Source organism: Motacilla alba, chromosome 2 (assembly GCF_015832195.1).
Source record: "Motacilla alba alba isolate MOTALB_02 chromosome 2, Motacilla_alba_V1.0_pri, whole genome shotgun sequence".
In the NCBI taxonomy this organism is placed as follows: domain Eukaryota; kingdom Metazoa; phylum Chordata; class Aves; order Passeriformes; family Motacillidae; genus Motacilla; species Motacilla alba.
In genome coordinates this window covers 3374926-3397169 of record NC_052017.1, presented here as the reverse complement: position 1 = coordinate 3397169, position 22244 = coordinate 3374926, and the positions used below count along the sequence as shown (strand labels likewise).

Here is a 22244-nt window from a genome sequence, read left to right as displayed (position 1 = left end):
TGATGGATGCTCAGTCAGAATTTTGTTCTTAAATCTGCAATGTTTTTGGGAAGGAGGGGAATGTGTCCAGATTCTGGCATGAGCTTGTGATGACAGCACTGGTCACGATGGTTTTATAAGATTTTCAAGGGTTATAATAATATTAAATGTTTGTAAGACAGCTAAAACTCCCGGTTATAGTCTCACTACTGAAAGCACTTTGAATTCAGGACAACCTGAATATTTACATTCTCCCCAATGGGAATACAAGGCAATCAGCAAAATGCAGGTAAGAACTGAATATTGTCACCAAACGTTATTTTGAAGGTATGAGTGATGGTGAATTAAAACTTTGTAGGTTTAATTTCTCTCACCAGCTTTTTTTCATAACTTTACTGACTGAAAAAGTAGATTTAACATTATGGGCTGAAATTTTTCCATGTTACACCTCTGCAGGGAAATCTTGAAGTTCTTGAGATTCTGTAGCTTCTGAAATGAGTTTAGGAAAAAAGTGTGAGATTTTCCCCTGATAAATACATTTACAAGTGCTCATTTACCAGTCTAGGGCTTCATCCTCTGGAATGAGCTGATTAAAAGTGACAGGAACACAGCTCTAATTTTATTTTAGACAAGCCTTTGAAAGTTAGCATAAATAAGGAAGGCATAAGGCTTTAGAGGAAAATGAAATAAATCCTTAAGCATGCACTGCAAGGAAAATTTGCCCACTTCAGCTCTCCAAGGACACTTTCTTGCATTGGATATGCTCAGTTCCCTCCCAGACCCAACCTACAACCAAGCCCTGGAGGCTTTAATCCCACGGATATTCCCAAAAGTAGGTACAACTTCAGTTCCTCACAGCTGTGATGACTCTGGGAGGTGAGAGGCTTCTTCCAGGCTCTCAGCATTCCCACAATCTGTGTAGAGAAGCAGACAGAAAATACTTGAAATAATTGAAGAAAGATGAGCAGGGTTGATGGACAAAAAGCAGTGCCAAAGGTGGAAGCAGGGTTGTAGGATGGACTTTGGTGTGGGAAGTTGGGAGCTGGGCTTTATAAATTACTTTAAGGAAGGCATGATATGAGAACAGAAGAGCAGAGAACAAAATTTGAAAGAGATTTCATATCTTGGGTTTCTGATCTTGCAATGTTGACATTTGCCTAATGTTGATGGGGAATTGGAAGGCCTTCAAGATAGTACAAACTGAGAGACAAATGTAATAAATTTTCCTTTAGCTCTAAGTGAAAATGGGCATTTCTGGAGTGGGATTCACTTAGCCTGCCTTGAAGCTCAGGATGAGATGAATGAGCTGAGTGTTTGTATTTCTAGACTTTGGCTAAAAGACTTGACTCATTGACATTCAGACACTGAACTTTCAGAAGTCTGAAGCAAACTGGAAGAATCCTCTGTGAATTTTGCCTTCAATTCAATGCCCAGACAGGTAGAAAGCAAAATTTGTGTTCACATGCCTGTCAGGAGGCTTTGATTTTGCAATATAAAGAGTAGCACTGTGGTCATTACACTCCATGAAAACACCCAGATACACTGGACCCACATAAGAAAAAGGTTTCATGATAAAAAATTAATAACTGTTGGGAGAGTGTTTTTCATGCCAATCATGTTGATTTAATATGGGATTAGTAACATTTAGAGCTGTCCATCCCCCCAAAACCATTTTGTGTTAAAAGAAATGAGTCTTGCCAAGAGCATAGAGAATTCCCATAATCCTGGCATCAATCACTCAATTCATCCAGTCCAGTCTTTGAGCAAAGTCAAAAAGTTGCAAAGCTTAAACACAGTGTGGAGAATTGTTAATATTTATCTCCCACTTCACATCCCTGTTACGTCACTTCTGTGCAAAAAGATAAATGCTTCAAATCAGCACCTGAGAGGAGAAAGAGAAGTCAAAAAGCAGGTGAAAGATGTTAAGAGAAGCTCAAGAAGTGAGGTCTGGCTCTTGCTTTGGAACATGAACTCTTGTTCTTTATATCACTGTGCCCTGCACACCCTGAGTCTGGCAGTACTTGTAAGTAATTGCATGAAAAAAAAAGCTTTTACTTCATTGTGTTTCAATAATTGTTCATTTCCTTGTGGGAGCAGATGGTCAGATACAGCTTTATTTTTAAATTTTTTTATGAGTCTCTTTTCTCTCTGTTTGCTTTGGATTCCAGTTAAACAAGGCAAGATGCAATGAAAAGTGTGAACAGCAGCAGAAGGGACCCACATTGTGGGATCTTTATATCAGTTTATTTCTCTGCTTTCTTATGACACACTCAGTAAAGAAACACATAAAGAGAAACTCTTATTTCGTGTGTGTGGGCTTTGAAAGACAGTGACAAAGAAGAAAAAACTGGAGGAGGGCTGTTACACCAGAGCAGCTGAGTTTTGGTAGAGTTTCTTTAATTTCAGATTCTGCAGGTTTTTTTTGTTACAATTTCATCTGCCTTGGTGGTAGCATTGATATTATTTGGCATGTGAGCAGCTGAGATGCTGCAGGTAACGAAAGAGTGGAACCAGCAGGGATGTTTAGGGCTGATTTTGAAAAATCCAAAGCCATTAAAAAGCTTGGAGGTCTTGTTGATATCTCACTTTGGACAGAGATTGGCAAACCAAGATCCAGGATCACACCAGTCTCAGGAAATGTTTGTGCAAATCAAGGGCAGGATATTATCTTTGCTTTTGAGAACAATCACATCTTCAGCCTCTTCCTTTTCGCCATGCCTCCTCTACATCCTTTCTTTTTCCTGGGAATCTCTTCCCAGAAGGGACATTTCCTGAGGGGTGGCACAGCAGCTTGGGGTTTTTTTTCTTCATTGAAGAAAATAAACCACTGTGAAATGGCTGCACAGACTTCTTACTGATGTGAAACAAGAGATTCATTTATATCACCTGTGTGACAAACCCACTTCCCTGATTGTTCTTATGCAGAATATCAGGATCCAATGCGAATGGTTGAAAAGATGACTGAAGATCTCTGTAAGAACCTGCCTCATTTAGCCAAGAGAAATAGAATTTTCCTCCACAAAGTTGAGTTGCTTTCTGTATTATTATACACTGATCAAAACCAAGTTTATGTGTTAGCATATAATGAAAGTCTCCTAGCATGGGTTGCATACTAGAGGATAGGTGAACAATCCTCATTTGAGTATGAAATGGTGGAAAAGCAGCTCTCTGTTTTTGTTGGTGGTGTAATTTTTTTCATATGCTTTCTCTGGAAAATATGAACTCAACTCCTGGAGAGGTTTGGAATGCTTAAGAGACTGACTCTCATCTCCTTAAACTGGGGGTTTGCTTGAGGTAAAGTGCTCTGAGGTGATAAATATACCTAAAACACAACCTGGGAGTGGAATAAATCTTTTTCGTTTATTTAACCTGAGTTTCTGTCATATCAGATCTGGCACTCAGTGTCTGCTCAGGCAGTGGTTAGTGCTGACTTGAAAATAAACTGTGACAGCACCTCCTAAGGCTGGCTGTGAAGGAAGAGACAACAATTTAAGCACCTGGTACTGGATCAGCCTCATCTTTTCATTTGAGATGCATGTGCTAAATTAAGTGTTCTCACAATCTGGAGACTTAGAAAGTAAAAGTGGAAAAAAAGACTTTCCTGGAGTTTCCTGGACTGGTGAATGAGCCAAACAAGCTTTGCTCTTGCCATGAACATTTCAGAAAGCAAAGAGAGTTTTGACAGGCAAAATCTAGCAATGCTTTTTTTTTTTGCCAGGAGAAATAATTTAGAATAGTGGAAATGGGTGCATTTCCTCCTGCTGAGGTTTTTCTGGGCACAGTTCACTGAACCAAGAGAATGTTGTAAAAGAGATTTTCAGTAAATGGTTTGACTGTTTCTTTCTACTGACTAATAAAGCTGCTTCTTGCAATAGCTGTCATACGCCGTGGTTAGGGAGTTTTCCTGCAGTCACTGTCCAGGGTGAGTACAAGGGGAGAAATAATATATGTTGGCATGAAAAGAGGCATCAAGGCAGCAAATTTTTTCAAGACAGATGCCAATTTTCTGTAATTCTGCCTGACATTGCATTTCTTAGTGAAGAGAAATGGAGGGTCTCCCTAGAACCCCTGGTTTTACTGATTTGGATGACAGCCCTGGGGCACCCTATCTCCTGCTCCTGGGGAAGGGCAATGTCTGTGCTCTACTCCATCCATCCATCCATCCATCCATCCATCCATCCATCCATCCATCCATCCATCCATCCATCATCCATCCATCCATAGTTCCCCTCCTCTCACACACACCAAACTCCATTCAGCCTGGAGAAAGAGCCCTGCTTTTCACTGCTGCCTTAAACTGATCCATGGCACTGTTGTCTGCAAATTTGGCAGGAAAACCACATCCTCCCAAAAGTGCAGTAGATGGGAAGCAGATGATCTTGCAGGGCAAACATGTGGAGATAATAACATTTTTAACTACCAGGGCCCAAACCCCAGAAAAACAAATGCTGTGTAATTAATCCACTGCTCTCCAGCAGCCTGAGAGCCTCGAATTTTTGGTCAATATGCAGCTCAAATGCTCTGCAGGCCAACACGAGACATGGACATTAACATGGAGGGGAAACACCAGCTTATTGGAAAGGATACAATCTGCCCTCTGAATGAACTGAAAGCCAGAGAGTTATTTTCCAAATTCCCTGAATATTAATATTCTCTGGGTGGAAGAAAACTGAGCCATATGCCAGCCACCTGTTCACCATGCAAGTCTCATCCTGGGTTCATTTTCTGTTTTGTCTCTGTGTTTTTGCATCTGAATTCACACATGCAGAGCACACCAGCACCAGTGGCCAGGGCATAGAGCTAAAAGTCAGAGTGTCTCTGATCACAACTCATCTTTTGGGACTGGGGACAGAGGTTAAGGCTGGATAAGCTCATTATTTTTTAATTTGTGTGAAATAGTCCTCTGCACTTCAGTCCAGTGGTGCATCCTCAGCAGTCTGAGTGTAACAGCCTTGGCAGATTTTGTCCTTTGCTGCCCAAAGTTCTCCTTGTTCAGTTCTCAAAGTTCAGATCCTTCTGTGGTTCCCATATAAGTCTAAATGAGGACTAAACAACTGAATGTCTTCTGCTATTAAAACCCTGGTGTCGCTTTTTTCTTTACACCATCCTTCCAAACCAACAAATGCTTTGGTGCAGAATGCTTTTTTTTTTTTCCCGATAAAGGAGTTTTGCCTCCCACCCTGTGTAAAGAAAGGCAGATGGCAGAAGGGAGAGAACAGATTCTCTCCTTTTGGAGTGAAGAGTGCTTTCAGGAGACAGTTTTGCATTAATTGTCTGTGATTTCATGATAATGCTTCTTTGGAGGTTGGCAGGGGTTTGTCTGTGCGCAGGTTCTGCAGCATTTCCTGCATCACTGAGCCCTTCACTGATGAGAAAATGAGCCTGAACGGGGGCAGTGTGCCTTTCTGGGGCCATGTTTAACAGGGTCTAGCTGAAATTAGGGTCTAAATGAATCCTGCACTCAAACTCAGCCTCTAGCAAAGAGATCTTTCATTCTGAATGTAGCCAGAGGAATTGATGAACTTTCCAGTGCAGAGCTGTAACTACCAGCTTGTGCAGAGACAAGCAGCCTTTGGATGTAAACCCTAAGCACTGTTCAATGTCCTTAAACCAGCCCTGTTAGATGCAAAAGTAGCTCTGGACTCAATGCTTGATGAGATCCCATCCAACCCCTTCTAACTAATCCCCCCAAACTCTCCGCCCTGTAGGTTGCTGGGAATGTCCACCCAGAATGTGATTTTATGGTAGAGCTGAAGAAAAAGGAGGCTGAATGTCTGGAGGCCCTACAAGAGCATGGAAATGCAACATCACCAGGTATCCATCCGCATGTGAGGGAGAGGGAAGGGACCAGAGTCAGGACATGGCCAGGCTGCCAAAAGACATGAGGGTTTTATTTATGGTCCCACGTGCTGTTGTCCTGTCAGCTCTTCTTCCGTCTACTCCCATTCCTTCCCATTTTTTTTCATTTTCCACAGTCCTTCACATTCAAACATGGACAGTCAATTTATCAGAGTGAATCCTTGTGCCCTTGTCTAATTTCTTGGCATCATGCTTGCTTGTTTGTGAGGGTGTGTTGATCTTTAAAAATAGGGCAACCCCTGAACAATTATAGTGATCTGATCTTTCTTCCAGCCTCACTCTTCATTTATTGCATTCTTTCTGAAAACTCACCTCAGTCTAACACAGGGGTCTAACTAAAGCAGATTAAATAGCACTCTGGGGGTGTTTATTTCTCATAATAAAAACTGTGGCTAAACTATTTTTATAAGATATGGAAGGGGTGGAGTGGCAGAGTTTAAAAAGGTTTGGGGTTTTATTCTGCTCAAATTTAACCATGCTTAAAAATATATTTCACTTTCTGTCTGAGGTTGCAAGAGAACTTGGGACAAATTGCTGTGCTGGCCAGAGGCAGATGCTGGAGAGATTCTTGCCTTACCATGTCCAAACATCCTCTTTCACTTCATGAAGGAGCCAGGTGATGTCCTACCATGGTTACTCCTGTTGTGTGTCTGGCAAGGACATTTCTAGAAAGGGAGGGTGAAGACAGAGAATTTCATGTTCCCATGAGCGAGATCAGAGAAGTACTGCAAAGACTTTAGGAGGACCTGAAGGACCTTAGCAGTTCTCATATTTTAAGGATTATCCATAACTAGATTTGATTTCCATAGTCTCTGATGAGGCCCTGGGTCAAAAATATACTGAAATACAAGGAGTGATTCCTTGGTTTCCATGTGCTTTGGGATCAGTTTGGTGTGTGAGTTTCCTACCAAGCTCATCTGGAGGCTGTCTAGGTCAGAACTTAAGCTTAGGGTTTCTTGAGATTTATGCTGTGATTGGTGTGGGATGAAATGAAAGGCAGAGGAATGAGCAATGTGATTGTTCTTTAAGATCAAGGTTGGAGATACAAAGCAGAATCTGGGCCTTGGAGCAGCACATGTGCTGCAAAACTGCAAACAAATGCCTTTGTGTCTGCTCCCTCTCTGGGTGAGCATGGCCAGCAACAAAATGTGAGCCCACAAGGAGCAAACCACCTTCCAGGAAAGACCTGGATTTGGCAGTTCCACAAGAAAAAGAAACTGCAAAGCCCAACCTCAGCCACATCCAACACACGCTAGTTATAAACGAGGGATAAAGAAAATCCCTTTCATCTGTGCAGATTCATTTCCTGCCCTGGGATTCTTGACTTCTCCTTCATCTGACTCATAAATATTTTTTGTGGCAGTGTGCTGTCCTGGTGGAAGGGTGTCCAGCTTTTGATCTGCTAGGGAAGAGTAAACCCAAGGGGAGGTGGGAATGAGAAGAGATACGGTAGAAGAGTGAGTGCTGTGCAGAGCAGAAATTTATGGAGCAGTGCTTCCCAATCTTCTCCAGTGTGCCTGATACAATTCCTTCCTTAGTCCTTCCCACCTCTACCCCATCACCTTTGTTCTCTCCCTTCTTCCCATTGTTTGTCTATAAATAAAATACAAAGTTTTGTGTCTAATGACCTGAATGTGCACAGGAAAATTGTCCTACCAACTCTGTGAGATGCTAATGACCCTCTTCTGGTACAACTTTGTACCAGCCAGAGGTCTTCTCCTGGCTTTTATTTTCCATTTTCTCTTGTCCTTCACTGAGAAAATTAAATACTTCTTTTTCAGCTGGGATGATAAAAAGAAACTGCACAAAAAAAGGCTGGTCTGACCCATTCCCTCCCTACCATGTGGCCTGTCCAGTAGAAGATGAGATTCCTCTTGAAGAAGTAAGTTTAATTCCACAAATATATATGAGTGGTGCTCTGATGTTATAGAAGTCCTTTCTATTCCTGAAGAGGGAAACTCAGAAGAAGCTGAAATTTCTTTCTAAGTATGGGATATGATTCCATTTTTACTCTGGCCACCTATTTTGTAAGATAACTGAGAATGTTTTATTCTTCAGGTGTAACAATAACAAAGCCAGCTGTAAATTCACGAGTGTAACAGACAAAGATGTATCACAAAATGTTCATAAAATGTGAATTAAGACATTTCATTAATATCAGTCAGCAAGATGAATTTGTAGTATCACAGCATCTGTACAGAAAATGTGCTATTAAAAGACCACTGTTCCAAATTTAGTAATATCTAAGGAAAAGAAGGGTTTTGGGTGTTCCATCCTTCATGAATTATCTAATTCAACAATGAAAAAAAGTCCAAAATCTTTGAAATCTCTGTAATGAAGATCAGAATTTGAAATTTTTCTTTAGTCAGATTTTTGCTGTTGTTAATATCTTGAGGTTACAGGCAGAGGGAAAACATAGTGCTTGACCCCTAATTGGTAAGGATAAAAAAATGGTTCATATCACCATGGGGAGATTTTGCACAGGTTCCCAGAGAAGCTGTGGCTGCCCCTGGATCCCTGGAAGTGTCCAAGGCCAGGCTGGAGAGGGCTTGGAGCACCCTGGGATAATGGAAGTTGTCTCTACCATGGCAGGGAGTGGCACTGGATGTTCTTTAAGATCCCTCCCAATCCATTCTGTGATGATCCCATTATTCTACCTAGAGGAAACTCCTCAGTTGTAGGTTTATCCACTTAAGGAGATGATTATTTTCTGTTTCACACATCTGATTTGTTGCCAGCCACGGTCAGCCTAGAACAGTTTTGATATTTCTCATGGAGTGGTGCGTTCAGACTTCCTGGCAAGCCTTGGAGCTCTGAGGTACTTCAGTGAGTGCTGGCTGGAATTGTGCATAGTCAGGGATTTGGGAAATTCTATATAACTCACAGTTCACCCACTAGACAAAAAGAACCCATTATGCCTGGTTTCCACCCATTTAACTTCATACATCTCAAAAAAAATGCTGTGAAAGTTGGAGCTAATCTCTGCACCATGTCTCAGTGCTTTGGTCAGGATCAGGTGGGAATTTTCCAGGGATATATCTTGGCTGTCCCCACTTACTGCATTCACACTGAGGCATGCTCTCAGAAAGGATAATCTGGTTTCTGATGGTTAAAATTGAACTGGAAAGCAAACCCGGGGTGCACCTGCTGTGCTCTGACCAGTAATAACAGCTCAGCCCATGGAACAGACTGTGGACAATCATAAATCTGCACACTTGGATGCAAAGTCCTTGGCATAAAAGATTTCACTCTACTAATCCAGGAGTTGAAAGCAGATGATATTTAAGGTACCTTCCAACCCAAACCAGTCAAGGATTTATGGTTCTATGACCTGCTCTTTCTAAGGCAGGTGTAGTGATAGATCCTTTTTGTTGGTCACAGAAACTAATAAGGTCTGATTTTCTGAAGACTTGAATTGTCTTCTGAAGACTTGAATTGTCTTCTGAAAGTGTTTTCCTTCATTAATTATAAAATAAAAAGGATGATAAAAAACAAGTTTTTATTAATAAAAAAAAGCCCAGGTTTCTATTAATAATTAAACAGATTAGTCCTGTGGCCAGGCTCTTCTCATTCTACTATAGACTCATATTTAGACAGCTAATTTTTAAGCACATAAATAAATTAAATAGACCCTTCTCAATGTCAGTTTTATAATGCCTAAAGTTCCACTTAAGGCTCAAAATGAGCATCTCCCCTTCCCCAAGTGAACTGCAGGAATGCACTGCACAGCTGTGCAGATTTTAGGTTATAAAAGCATTGAAATGGGACCCCAGAGACAGATCATGTTAGACTGGAATTACATTTCCAGCCTAGAGCTTATTCATTCTGTTTTCTGCTTTAATCTGTGATAGCTGAAGTCAACTTATCCTCACTCAGGGATTGTGTCTGATAGGGGAGCCACTTAAATTGAAATGGATTTTGACTGGCATTCCAAAGAGCAGCAGCTGAGTTTGGCAGCAAGAAAAAGAGGAAAGAAACAACCCCAGAAAAACAAACAAACAAACAAAAAAACCCCCCAAAAAACAACCCACCACAACACAATAAACATTGAAAGGAGGAGTAGACAGCAAAAATGGAACTAGGGAAGCAGAGAGCAGGAAAGTAGAGAAAAATAGAGAAGGACTGACAGAATTCTGCATTAACCATGCTGCCAGCAGCATTGTCCTGCTGCTGCTGGGGAGAAAACATGGTATAGAACACAGCATTTGAAAGAGTGGTGCAAGGTTTTATGGTTTTTGAATGAGCTTCAAATTACCCTGATCAATACATATTTCAGCATCAGATTGGGCTGTTTCCACACAACTATGGAATGGGACTGCACAAAAAAAACATAATGAGTGATTCAAGTTGAATTTTGCTGTGGGATTAGAAGAGGGGGGGAAAGGCAGTCAGGGACATCAACAGAATGGAAGCACCAAGCAAAGCAAAACTGACAGAACCAGTAAAAAAGCTGTCATTTAACAGCAACTTGTGTGACAAACCATTCTCTTCTTTTCTAGCAATCCTACTTTTCTACTATAAAGATCATCTACACTGTGGGATACAGCGTGTCCATCACCTCCCTCATCATTGCTGTGACAGTTCTGATTGCATTCAGGTAACAATGTCCTCTAACCTCAATTCTTTACACAGTTCTTAATTTCTCAGACTATGGAAGACAACAGTAGACATAACAAAATAATAGAAATAGAAATTCAGGTGAATAAAAATTTAAAAATCCAGCCATGAAACTGACGCTGGAAATTAAAAGGCATCAGAGAGAGCCAGGAATAAGAAGATTCAGATCTGGGAAATAAACCCTGGCTGTCTCTTGGCAAAACTCAGCAACTCACTCTGATCCTGAAGAACCAACAGAAAAATTTGCTTGCTTTAGGCTGGAATGAAGATTTTTTTCATAAACTATGCATGCCTGCCTGATACAGCTCCAGGGGATTTTTAATAATATACACAAAGGACTCGATTCTGAATGAAGGTTCCTATGGCATTGTATTGATTACTATTGAAACATTTACCACTAAAGACATGTTTTAAAGTTAGTTTCAGAATTTGGTCACATTTGATGAGAATTCTTTCTTACTGAGTTAGGTATTTTATACCTATTTTTTAGGTATTTTCAGGTCTATCTAAGAGTATTTGAAGTATTTTATAATTTCATGCAGATTTAATGTTTTCCACCATGTGGATTTATTTTATTGATCTTTGTTTATTTCTTGTATTTCTGTGAGACAAAAAACAATCAAGAAAGAAAAAAAGGCAGGAGTTTTATTATCATGCTGTGAGAATCAGGGTTCTCTAGGGAAAATTTCTTGACCTCTGCTGGTTCCTAGTTCATGTCTGGAAGCCACCAGATATGTTTATTGACATCCACTCTGACCTCAGGAAAACAAACCAGCCCAAATGAGGGGAAAGAAAGAAACAATGGACATAAGGAGACGTAGTAATAGGGAGGAAAAAGTCATAATTAACAATGGGGTTGACATTTGAGGTCAGCAATAAAATTCTGCACAATCCAGGTGAACTTTCAGATTAGGTGATCCTCAGATTACTGGGTCTGGATGGAATTTGGCTTTCAGTGGAACTTTTTGATCATTAACTCAAGTCCTCATCTGCAAATGAAAACATGAAGTTGAAGCTGTTTAACTCCCTCAAAAATCTGTATATAATAACAGCAAAAATTTATTCTTAGTTAACTGGGAATTTAAGGTAGATGTGTAAATTGAATTTATTGATTTTAAAGTAGATGTGCCAAATTGTTTTAAAGCTCTTCTGTGCTTTCACTTAATTCATCAAAATAACTTTGGCACAGTAAGGGAAAAAACTATAATTCTGGTTAACAAGGAAAGAGATTAAAATGTCGATTGTGGCTGATTTGCTTCACATGAGGAAGTTTTCTGCCTCTCTCTGAAAGAGCTCAGTGGATCAAAATGTTCTTCCTAAATGTGTCTGGAAGTACCTGAGATAAAACAAGGGGCTATTGTTTATTTTAATACCTGCCAGCATAAGTAAATTCATTACCTCAGAGGGACCTCTCTTCTTTTCTTCCAGGAGGCTTCGCTGTCCCAGGAATTATATCCACGTACAGCTCTTTTTTACATTCATCTTAAAGGCCATTGCCATTTTCATTAAGGATGCTGTCCTTTTCCAGGAGGAAGGCATTGATCACTGCAGCTTCTCTACAGTAAGCACATGAAAAGCGGGATATTGTGGTATTTGATGTTTTTATGTACCATTTATTTATGGTTTCACTTTTCATCCCTCTGTTTTACTACTTATTGGTTTTTTTCCCCTTCCAACCTGGTAGTGAAAATGATATCATTCTTTCATTCAGTATATTTTACTTCCATAAATAGGTACATTATGCCCTCCTATATTCTTAAAGCATCAATTTGTGATGTTGCAGCACTCTAAATGAAATTTGGACTTTCACATAGCAACAAAATAGTATCATCACGCTGTTATGTTCCAATAATCTGAAGCCTAAAATTGAAGATCTCTGAGTACATCAAAGAACAACTTTTAAAGCTTATTCTTCTGGAAATGTTGGATTTTCTGTTCTGGTTGGAAGCTTTGATCTGCAAAGCACAAAGCACTCAAGGTACCAGGCAATGAATTTAGCATTCACCCAGCCCCAGATCTTGGAAATGGGTTTCAAGCAGAGGTTTATGGGATGGTTCTGCACTGCTCACAGCCACACAGAATTTTAGAGCTGAGCAGAAGGAGAAAAATGGGTCCTTGAACCTTTATTCAAGGAGCATTTGAAACTCAAGGTAGGAAATTTGTGAGAGAGCTCACATGAGAGAACTCACATGCTTGGCAGCCCAAATTACATTTCTAACACAGAGATAGAAAGCAAAATGTAGAGGGGATTCCAAGGTGTTATGATGGCTTATTGTATTTGGAGTCCCCAGATGGAGGAAGGAACAATGGATCTGACTCCATGTTCTCAGAAGGCTCATTTATTATTTTATTATACTATATTATATTAAAGAATACTGTACTATACTATACTAAAGAATACAAAAAGGATACTTACAGAAGGCTAAAAAGATAATAATGAAAACTCGTGACTCTTTCCAGAGTCTCGACACAGCTTGGCCCTGATTGGCCAAAGAGTGAAAACAATTCACATGAAACCAGTGAAACAATCACCTGTGGGTAAACAATCTCCAAACACATTCCAGACAAGCAAAACACAGGAGAATCAAATGAGATAAGAATTTTTTTTTCCTTTTCTCTGAGGCCTCTCAGCTTCCCAGGAGAAAAATCCTGGGTGAAGGGATTTTTCCAGAAAATGTGAATGCCACAATGGTTAAAGCCTTACTACTCAGAAATCCATTTTACATTTGAAGCTCTCAGTTTAAACATCAGTTTAAAGATCTTGTTCTTGGTAGAACTCAGCCAATATCACAGATGTCTCCTCCATGGTCAAACCAAAGAGCTGTATCTCCAAGCAGTGCCTAAACTGTGACTTTCCTGTTCCCCAGACCGAATGCAAGATCTCCGTGGTTTTCTGCCACTACTTCATGATGACCAATTTCATGTGGTTGCTGGTGGAGGCTCTCTACCTGAACTGCTTGCTGCTCTCATCCCTTTCTCATGGAAGAAGATATTTTTGGTGGCTGGTTCTCTTTGGCTGGGGTAGGTCTGGATTTTACAGGAAATTAGTGAAAGGCAAGGTGTTAAACGAGGCTGTGCAGCCTGGAGAAGAAAAGGCTCCACAGAGACCACAGAGCAGCTTCCAAGGGGTACAAGAAAGCTGGAGAGGGACTTTTCCTAAGGAATGGAGTGATGGGACATGGAAATTCCATACTGTGAGGGTGGTGAGACTCTGGCATAGGTTGCCCAGGGAGGCTGTGGACTCCCCATGCCTGGAAGTGTCCAAGGCCAGGTTGGATGGGGATCTGAGCAACCTGGAACAGTGGAAGGTGTCCCTGTGGGTTGGAACCAGGTGATTTTTAAGGTGCCTTCTTCCCTAGGCCATTTTATGACTCTGTGATTCCATAATTCCATGGTTCTACAATTCTGTGACTACAATTTTATGATTCTGTAATTCCATTGTCCATTCCCATTAAAAATACTGGATGTGGTTCCCAATTTATCTAACTAAAGAACCTAACCTGGGCCTTGCTTCCATTTTATTTTTATGTACATACTAGCCAGAAGCAATCAAGTTTTCCATGGCAATAAAGCCCCTGTGAAAGGGGTGGAAAATCAATTATATTTGAGAATGCACAAGGAGGCATCCTCCAGTCTTAACCTTCTTCACCCCACTGAAAGCACCTCTAAGAAGTTATCACAAACACCAGAGTTCAATCTGCCTTGCTCCTGTTTGTGCAGAATGGTTACACAGGTTGGGAAAGGGAACTGTTTTTTTCCTAAGCGGGAAATCTTTTATTCCTGATATTTCTACAGCCCATCTTCTGCACTGAGCTATCATATGAATGAAGCTAAATAACAGGACAGGCAGGGAAGCAGCAACATCTCCCCTCTGATTTTGTTGTTGTCTGGAATAAATTGGAATTGTTCACACTTAGAAATCTGAAACCAAGTGGGTGCCCACAGGGAGTTGCTGTGGGAAGGAAAAAGCAGAGCACTCCTCTCTGGCAGGTGAATGTATTTGGCCAGAGGAATTTTCTGTTGCTTCAGGGAGGGAAATCCATTGCCTGTTGCCACCAAAGATTAAGAAAGGCCTGACAACTCAGCAAATAGAATAACTTTTTCTGTTTTAGGGACTGTATTTAAAACAAATGAGAACAATACAATAGGGACTGTATTTAAAACAATTCTTTTTACAGGAACTGACCCCAACAGATAATTCCCGCTCTCAAAAATGATCTGTATTATTGCAGCAGTTTTAGTGGACAAGGCTTGGATTAATAATACCTTATTTTAAAATAACTAACAGGTTTTCCAACACTTTTCACCCTTATATGGATATTGACCAAATTCTACTTTGAAGACACAGCGTAAGTCATCGTTTCCCACATTATTCCCTATCCTTGGACTATATTTTTAATTGATTGCAGTGATTACATGCTCATCTTTTTTCTAAACTTACTATTATGTTCACAGATGCTGGGATATTAATCAAGGTTCTCCTTATTGGTGGCTAATCAAGGGACCAATTATGATTTCTGTGGGGGTAGGTACTTCTGAGTTTGCTGATATTACTTAGAAGAAAAAAAGGCTTTTGTATTAAAATTGGGTTGCTGTTTGCTGAGTTGTAGGAACAGGGATGGTAAATTTCTACTGTTAACTGCCCGTGTCCAATGCAAATGAAAAAGTTTGTCTTTCAAACAAATTGAAACTTTCCTAGAATTGTCAGTTTAGTTGAAATTAATAGCAAGTGAGTGGACTAAATATTCCTTACTTGAAAACAATATTTTAGCGTAAGAGCTCAGAATCAGCCATAAATTTTAAAACAAAACTGTCAAGGGAAATAGGTTTCTGTTCAGAGCTGACAACTGATAACAGCTCTTGAGCCTGACATTTATTGAATAAACTGATGGGCTTTAAATGATTATCATAAATGTTTACTCCCAAAAGTCATTAAACCCAAGCAGTGTTTGAGAAAGCAGTTAATGGATGACCTCAAGGTCAGCTATAAAAATCTTAATTTAATTGGAGGATAGATGCATGCAAATGAGGGGTACGGAATCACAGAATTTGGGTTGGAAGGGGCCTTAAAGATCCACACAAACAATGTGAGTGAAGAAGATCAAGTTGAATTCTGGCCAGATCTCACTGTGTTTCAATAAAATATTTCATGTCCTTCTACCTCTGTTATTTCATCTGCTGGAATTCACACAGAGCATCACTAATGGATAGAATGAGGTTGGATTTTCTGGTAAAATGAGGACATTCTTAGACAAAATTAAACATTCAGCCTCACCTAAGGAAGAGCTGGTGTGTACAGACACTCCAAAAATGCATGGGGAGAATTCCTCTGATCATGGAAAACTGAGCAGCCTCACAGACTTTGCATAAAGCTGTGCCAAATTACAACTGTAGAAGAATTGATTTGCAAATTAGGATTGACCCTAACTGCTTTGGACCTCAGCTAATGCTCCTCAAGGGCTCCTTCAGAGCCAACAAAGGGAAATATGCACTTTTGGCAAGTTTCAGATTCACCTGATTTAAAACAAGTGTCTACCTTGGGAGGAGGTGAGCTGCCCCCAAGCCCACCTGAAGCTCTGTTAACTCTCCTGGCTGGTTCTCTACTGACTGCAAAGGCAGAACAGGGTGATCAGCTCTGATGGAAATATCTCATTGTAGAGGGATTTAGGCAGAAAAATTCTACTAATAGTGCACGGAAATACCAGCCAGAATTTAATGCAATATTTGTCTCTATGGAGAATCCAACTGATTTGAGCTACAAAAGGTAAAAGAGGGTCACACAAGCTATTGATGAGAATATCTTGCTGAAAAAGGTGAAATTATCAAGTTTTCAACTTCAGCTGTTTCTTCAAGCAGGAATGCAACTAATTTAAATACTTGAATGCTGTCAACAGGAATAATATTAACGACCTTACATTGAAACTGCACAAATTACATTGTAACTAAAACAAACATTACCAGCTTTTCTCTGCAAAGTCTTATATCAGAAATTATCTTTATCTTTTTCTTCCCTCTGACCTCTCAAATGTTGTGAACAGGTCAATTTTGTCCTATTTATCAACATCATCAGAATCTTGCTGAAAAAACTAGACCCTCGACAAATCAACTTCAATAATTCTTCTCAGTACAGGTAATGTATGGAATAATTTTTAAAAACTCAATTATTTTAACTATATAATAAAAAGTTATGTTGTCTTTTCTAAACAGAAAAGTACTTGCTCAGTGCCAAAGAAAGGCTCAGTTTAACTGGAATTAAATTTTAGAATTCCCAACCTTATCCCATTCCAAAGGAAATTGGTCAAAGGGTGATACTCAAGTCACCTCATATTGGCCAATGGGATGTAGTCAGATGATGTCAGCCTTCCAATTAAAATAAATGGGGAGACAACAAAATTAATTGAATTGGCAATAAATCTCTTATTAAGAGAGGAAAAATTACCCTCTATAGCTGCCTTTCTCTATATGAGAACCATAAAGGAAGCCAACATATTTATTTCTATTTTATTTATATTTTTATATATTCTAGTTTCTTTTTTACTTCTGCTCACTGCTGTGGCACACTGCATGCCTTAGTTTTTACTCAGAAAAAATAATATTACCTTACTTCTTCTCATCTTCTGTGCTAGACGTCTCTCAAGGTCAACTCTGCTTCTAATTCCATTATTTGGAACCCATTACATTGTCTTCAACTTCCTCCCAGAATATACCAGCCTGGGGGTTCGGCTTTATTTGGAGCTCTGCATTGGCTCTTTTCAGGTAAAATTACCAAGATCCTTTGGTTCCTTCTTACCTGTTTTTCTTTTTTAGCCTTGTGTCCTTATGACAACAAGAACCGCACAAAAAAAAATCCTTGGATCCTGAAACCAGAGTCTGCTCACAACATTCCTGGTTCTTTGCTGAGTTAAAATGTCTGAAGAGGTGACAAATCCTGCCTGGCTCTAGGCTGGCCTCCAGATTTTGGAAATATAAAATTTCAGATAAGTGTGTAAATTGGATGTGGGGGCCAAAGTCAAGTGTGGAAAATCTTCCTTGCTACCAGTACTTGTCCACCTGCCTTCTCTGACTTCACTAACAAATTCAAGCAAACTTGAGCTGATTTAAATCCTCCAGAGGCAATCAAAGTTGTGTGTCCAGCTGCCTTGCTAATTCTTTGTCAAAGAATGAATGGATAATTCAACATAAGCATCAAGCAGTGCCTGGTGCATGTACCAGCCCCACACAGGCTGCTGTGGGGATGCCACATCCCTTCCCCTCCTGCAAATACTGGGTTGATGGTTCCCCACTGCTCTGGATTGGCACACAGGGCATGGACAGCTTGAGGAGCTTGATGCTGACAAGAAAACTCCAGCTCTATGTCCCCTCCAGGTGGTTTTGCTGCCTGAGTTATGAGCTGGGCAGGACCCCATTTCCCTTTGCTTCCCTCCTGTTCCCTGTGCTGCACCTCAGTCCAAAGCAGCAGCTGTGGGAATGCCTCCAAACCTCCCCAGGGAACAGATCTCTCCCTGGATGGTTCCATGGGCTGGTTCATGGGATGGTTCTCAGGGAGCACCACCAGCAATCTATGAATTTTGTGCTGGTTTATTCCTCTTGAGGATTGAATCTGTTGTGTCAGTCCTGCCCAGCAAACCCTGTCCATCAATCCTGACCCTCTGTACAGGGAGGGGACCTTCACTGAGCTAATGAATACTTAATGAATAATTTAATAGAATAAAAGCCTGAGGTGTTGAGCCAGGATCTGGTCATGTAGGTCCTTTGACCTCCTAGGATTTGTCCTGGATTTATCTCAGTTCAGAATCTTAGCAAATACATTCAATAGGCCAGAGCTGGATCTCATCTGGTAGTCTACAGAGACACAGAATTTGTCTGGAGAGCTGTGTGAGCTCCATCCACGGATCTCCTTTTGCAGTCTCTGTTTTACTTCCTTTAGAGTGCATAAAGAATCAGCTGTCAGTTGGGCTGGAGAATGGACCATACTTCCACAATCATCAATCACATTTGTGAATTTATAGCATGGGACTGATTTTGATGAAATGCCACTAACCAGGTGTTTATCTTTAAAGCTGTTCAGCTTTATTGGAGATCCATAAATTATCTTTCAACTTCCAGCAACCTCCCACCCCTACAGTGATACTAATTCACATACCATGAAGTCAGATAATGTTAGTAGCTTTTTCAGACTGTGTTAACCCTCAAAACTTTTTCTCCTGGTCTTTTTCAGGGGTTTATTGTGGCAGTTCTCTACTGTTTCCTGAATCAAGAGGTAAGGAAACTATATCAGATATATCTTCTACAATATTGCCTTCAGTGGCAAATATATAGTTAACAATCAGTTTCATACAAAAGATAACCAAATCTTTCATTTTCTTATGACTGTTACATGGGTAACAATGTTGATGAATTGCATTTCAATGATCTTCATGGGAATGAAGCCATCTAGTGGAGAAGTGAACTTTTACTACTTTGCTATTCTGTCAATTATTTTTGATCCTTTCTGCACATTTTTGTCCTATAGCAGGGCTTGGAAAACCCCTGCTAAGTCCAAAACTGGAAATACAACTTACCTCAGTGATGCAGAGACATCTCCATCTACTAAAGGTCTATGTTTAAATTGGAAAGAATTTAAATGCACACCTTTGCCCAATAGTGAAATATATTTTTTTAGTATTTTTAATAGTCTCATGAAGCATCTCAGTATTTATTCACGTTGGTAAATCTGGTTTTCTGTTTAGAATGTTTAAGTCAGAATTTTACCGTTGATGGGAGAGGAGATCTTCCTTTTAGGTTAGTGTCCACTTCCAGTCTAGATGTGATAATAATGCATCTTGAAAGAAATATACAGAAAACGTGAAAGTTTATCCTCCATATTTCAGAATATGTTGAAACTCTGGAATTTCCCCTCATTTTCTGACTCCAGAGTAGCTGAGATTGCTCCTTTGGAATATGACTGGGATTCAGTTTCAGACTAACACTCTGCTGGATTCTGCCTGCAGCTCCTGGAAAGGAGAATCCTGTTCCATATATGCCCACCCTTCCCTCCAGAAAAAGCATCCCTGGAGTGTCAAAGGTGTATTTAGGAGATGAATCCCATCCCTGATCACTCTAGACTCCCTGGACTGTATTGACCAAACCTTCATTTTCCAGTTTAAAGTTTAAAGGGCTGTTTAAACTTTCAAACAGTATTTAATCACCTACATGTGCCATGGGTGAAAATATCAGAATATATCAGAATATATCAGAAATATTAAATATTTTTAAATATATTAACATTCTTAGCCTTTTGGTTCAGTTTATGGCCATGAATTACTGGCTGCTCTAATGATGCTTGTGTTTAGATAAAAATCCTGTCATTGGTTTATTAATAACCCTAATCCCTTCTAACCACAGACCACAGCTACACATCCAGCTCGACTTCACAGACACACAGCACTTCCAAACAGAAATTCTCTCCCTATTAAACATCCGGGGAGGCACACTCCTAACAAGAATCAGATGTGACAGGAGGCTTTAGTGGGTGGCCTGGACCCACTCTGTGCTCCTGTGAACATGCCAGTACACGACACACAATGACACAGCTGTCAACAACACGCAGCAAACCTCTCCTGGCTGCTGCTGGCTTTCCCCTCATCATCTCAAATGGCAAAGCAGCATTGTTTCCCAGCCACAAATTGGTGAATGCTGATTAAGAAACTTGCTGCAGATTATACTTTTCTAGAAGCAGATGGAACCAAGACAACATCCCTTAGCAACTGAGAAAGAGCAGGCAGTGTGGAGAAAACGTATTTAATTGTGTAGGCTATGTTGGTGAGATTGATGGTAGAATAAATATTCATAGGAATATTTAAGAATAAAAATGAGAAGGTACATGAAAAAAAGCTAAGATATTTTGGAAATGGACAAAATAGTTTACAGTTCCAGAGATCTCAAGCTTAGTACTGATAGAACTTCAGGAGTTTTCATCAGTGCAGAAAGATGGCCACGCTGAGACAGGATTCTACTTCTCCCTATCAGCTAAAAAGGAAACTGACTTGTCCAGAGATGTCTAAAAAGGTCTTTTCTAGCCCCTCTCTCTGTCCTGCTTCTTTCCCACTGTCTGCTCCCCAGAATTCAACCACAAAAGAACCTTTTCCTTTGTTCCTGAGGTGCAAACGGAAATCGGCCGGAGGTGGCACGGGAAGCGCTACGGGCTGGTGCCAGTGTGGAGGAGGACCAGGTGGACTGTGCCCTCCAGCTCTGGGGTGAAAATGACCACATCTGTGTGCTGAAAATGGTCTCGGGCTCTGGAGGGGAAAAAACCCAACCAAAGAAACCAAATTTTACCAAACGTAACTATTGCAGTTTATCCTGAGCAAATTGGAGGAGGATCCACTTCGACAGTTCTGACCATGGGGCCTTTCTGCAGGACAAGCATTGCAAGGACAGATTAAACCCTGACTGACCTTCCAAACACAAAATAACCCTCTCTCTGGCAACTCTGCAGCACAGCAAACATAAAAATCACTTATTCTGGTTCATTTCTACACTTTAACTGATAGAGCACAAAGTACTTATAAGTGGACACCAGTAGAAGCCTCGAGTGACACCACAGATGACCCCCCCTGGAAAACAGAATTCAATTCTAATTTAGTGGGGGCTAGAGTCTATCCATCTTCTTCAAGCTTTGTTCCATGCTCTGATTCCACAGGCATAAAAATAAGACACCCAAAGTCTTGCTGAACTGCGCCACAAAAAGCCCTTTTATGTTGCCTTTTTACATTGTCTATTTAGTAGCAAAAAATATTTAATTTCACCATAGAACACTCTCAGGTTCTGATGTTATTTCAGGAGTTACAGGTTAGAAAATTCCTGACAGCCAAGTAGCAGGAAAGGGAGGCATTGGGAAGGCCAAGGCTCCATATGATAATCATTAAGGAAATTCTTTGCAAGAAAATGAAAAGAAAAAGCCAATTTTTGCACAGAAAGAGAATGATACCCCCAGGAGATGGACTGGGAGACTGCTGGGAATATTGCTAAATATTTTCTTATGTGTGACTGTTTTTGCTCTCCAGTGTTGTAAAAGATTGAGAAGCTTGAAAATAAACTTGGATTCCCAGTGATTGTACTTGAGTGGTTTTGTATTGTTTTATTTTGGTTTTGGGTTTTTTCCCCACAATGGTGATTGTAACCTGTAGATTAAAAGATTGATTAAACTTTTTGATGGGAATATCAGGGCTTGGAAAGGTGTGAAGAAAGTTAAGCTGTACCAACCAGTGAGGATCATTGCATCAATACACTTCACCCTGCTCTTCTGGGCATTTCAGTGAGATGCAAAGTCTGATTAAAAACCAGAAATTTCCCTTTGCTGAATCCAGGTAATTACAGCTAACATGAAGAAATAGAATGTTGCTTCACCTAGTTTTTGTATAAAAGTTCACTGCCCAGGAGGCATTTTCCTCTTACATTAAAAAAAAAAAAAGAAAGTATTTTTTCCTGGTTATTCTTCTCCCTGTGAAAGTTGCAGCAATGGCAGGATTCAGGCCTGAGTGTGGGAGAAGTTGTTTATTTCCATTTCTGAAGTGACTCCATGGAACACATTTTACAATGTGGAGCCCAAGATATAGTTTTACTGGTTTCCTTCCATTATCCAGAAGAATTCAAACAGATCTGGGTGGAAAGGGACTGACAGAGAGAAGCCTTCACATGGCCTTCAGTGTCCCACAGCACCCAGCTCTGGTGGAAAAGTGGCATAACCAGCAAACATGAGCTCTTTCCTGGAGAGAAATGTTTCTCAGCCTCCCAAAGATCATGGTCTC

General features: G+C 40.3%; 1 protein-coding gene across 1 annotated transcript; it reads left to right on the top strand.

Annotated features, from left to right (window-relative positions):
- Positions 1-1945: 1945 nt before the first annotated feature.
- Positions 1946-20717, top strand: GHRHR (growth hormone releasing hormone receptor). Its single transcript, XM_038130090.1, has 13 exons — positions 1946-2002; positions 5688-5793; positions 6347-6454; positions 7620-7720; positions 10338-10435; positions 11884-12016; positions 13323-13476; positions 14744-14804; positions 14911-14980; positions 16494-16585; positions 17082-17211; positions 18674-18715; positions 20595-20717. Exons 1-13 carry the CDS (start codon positions 1946-1948, stop codon positions 20715-20717), a joined length of 1275 nt encoding a protein of 424 aa, XP_037986018.1.
- The last annotated feature ends 1527 nt before the right edge of the window (positions 20718-22244 follow it).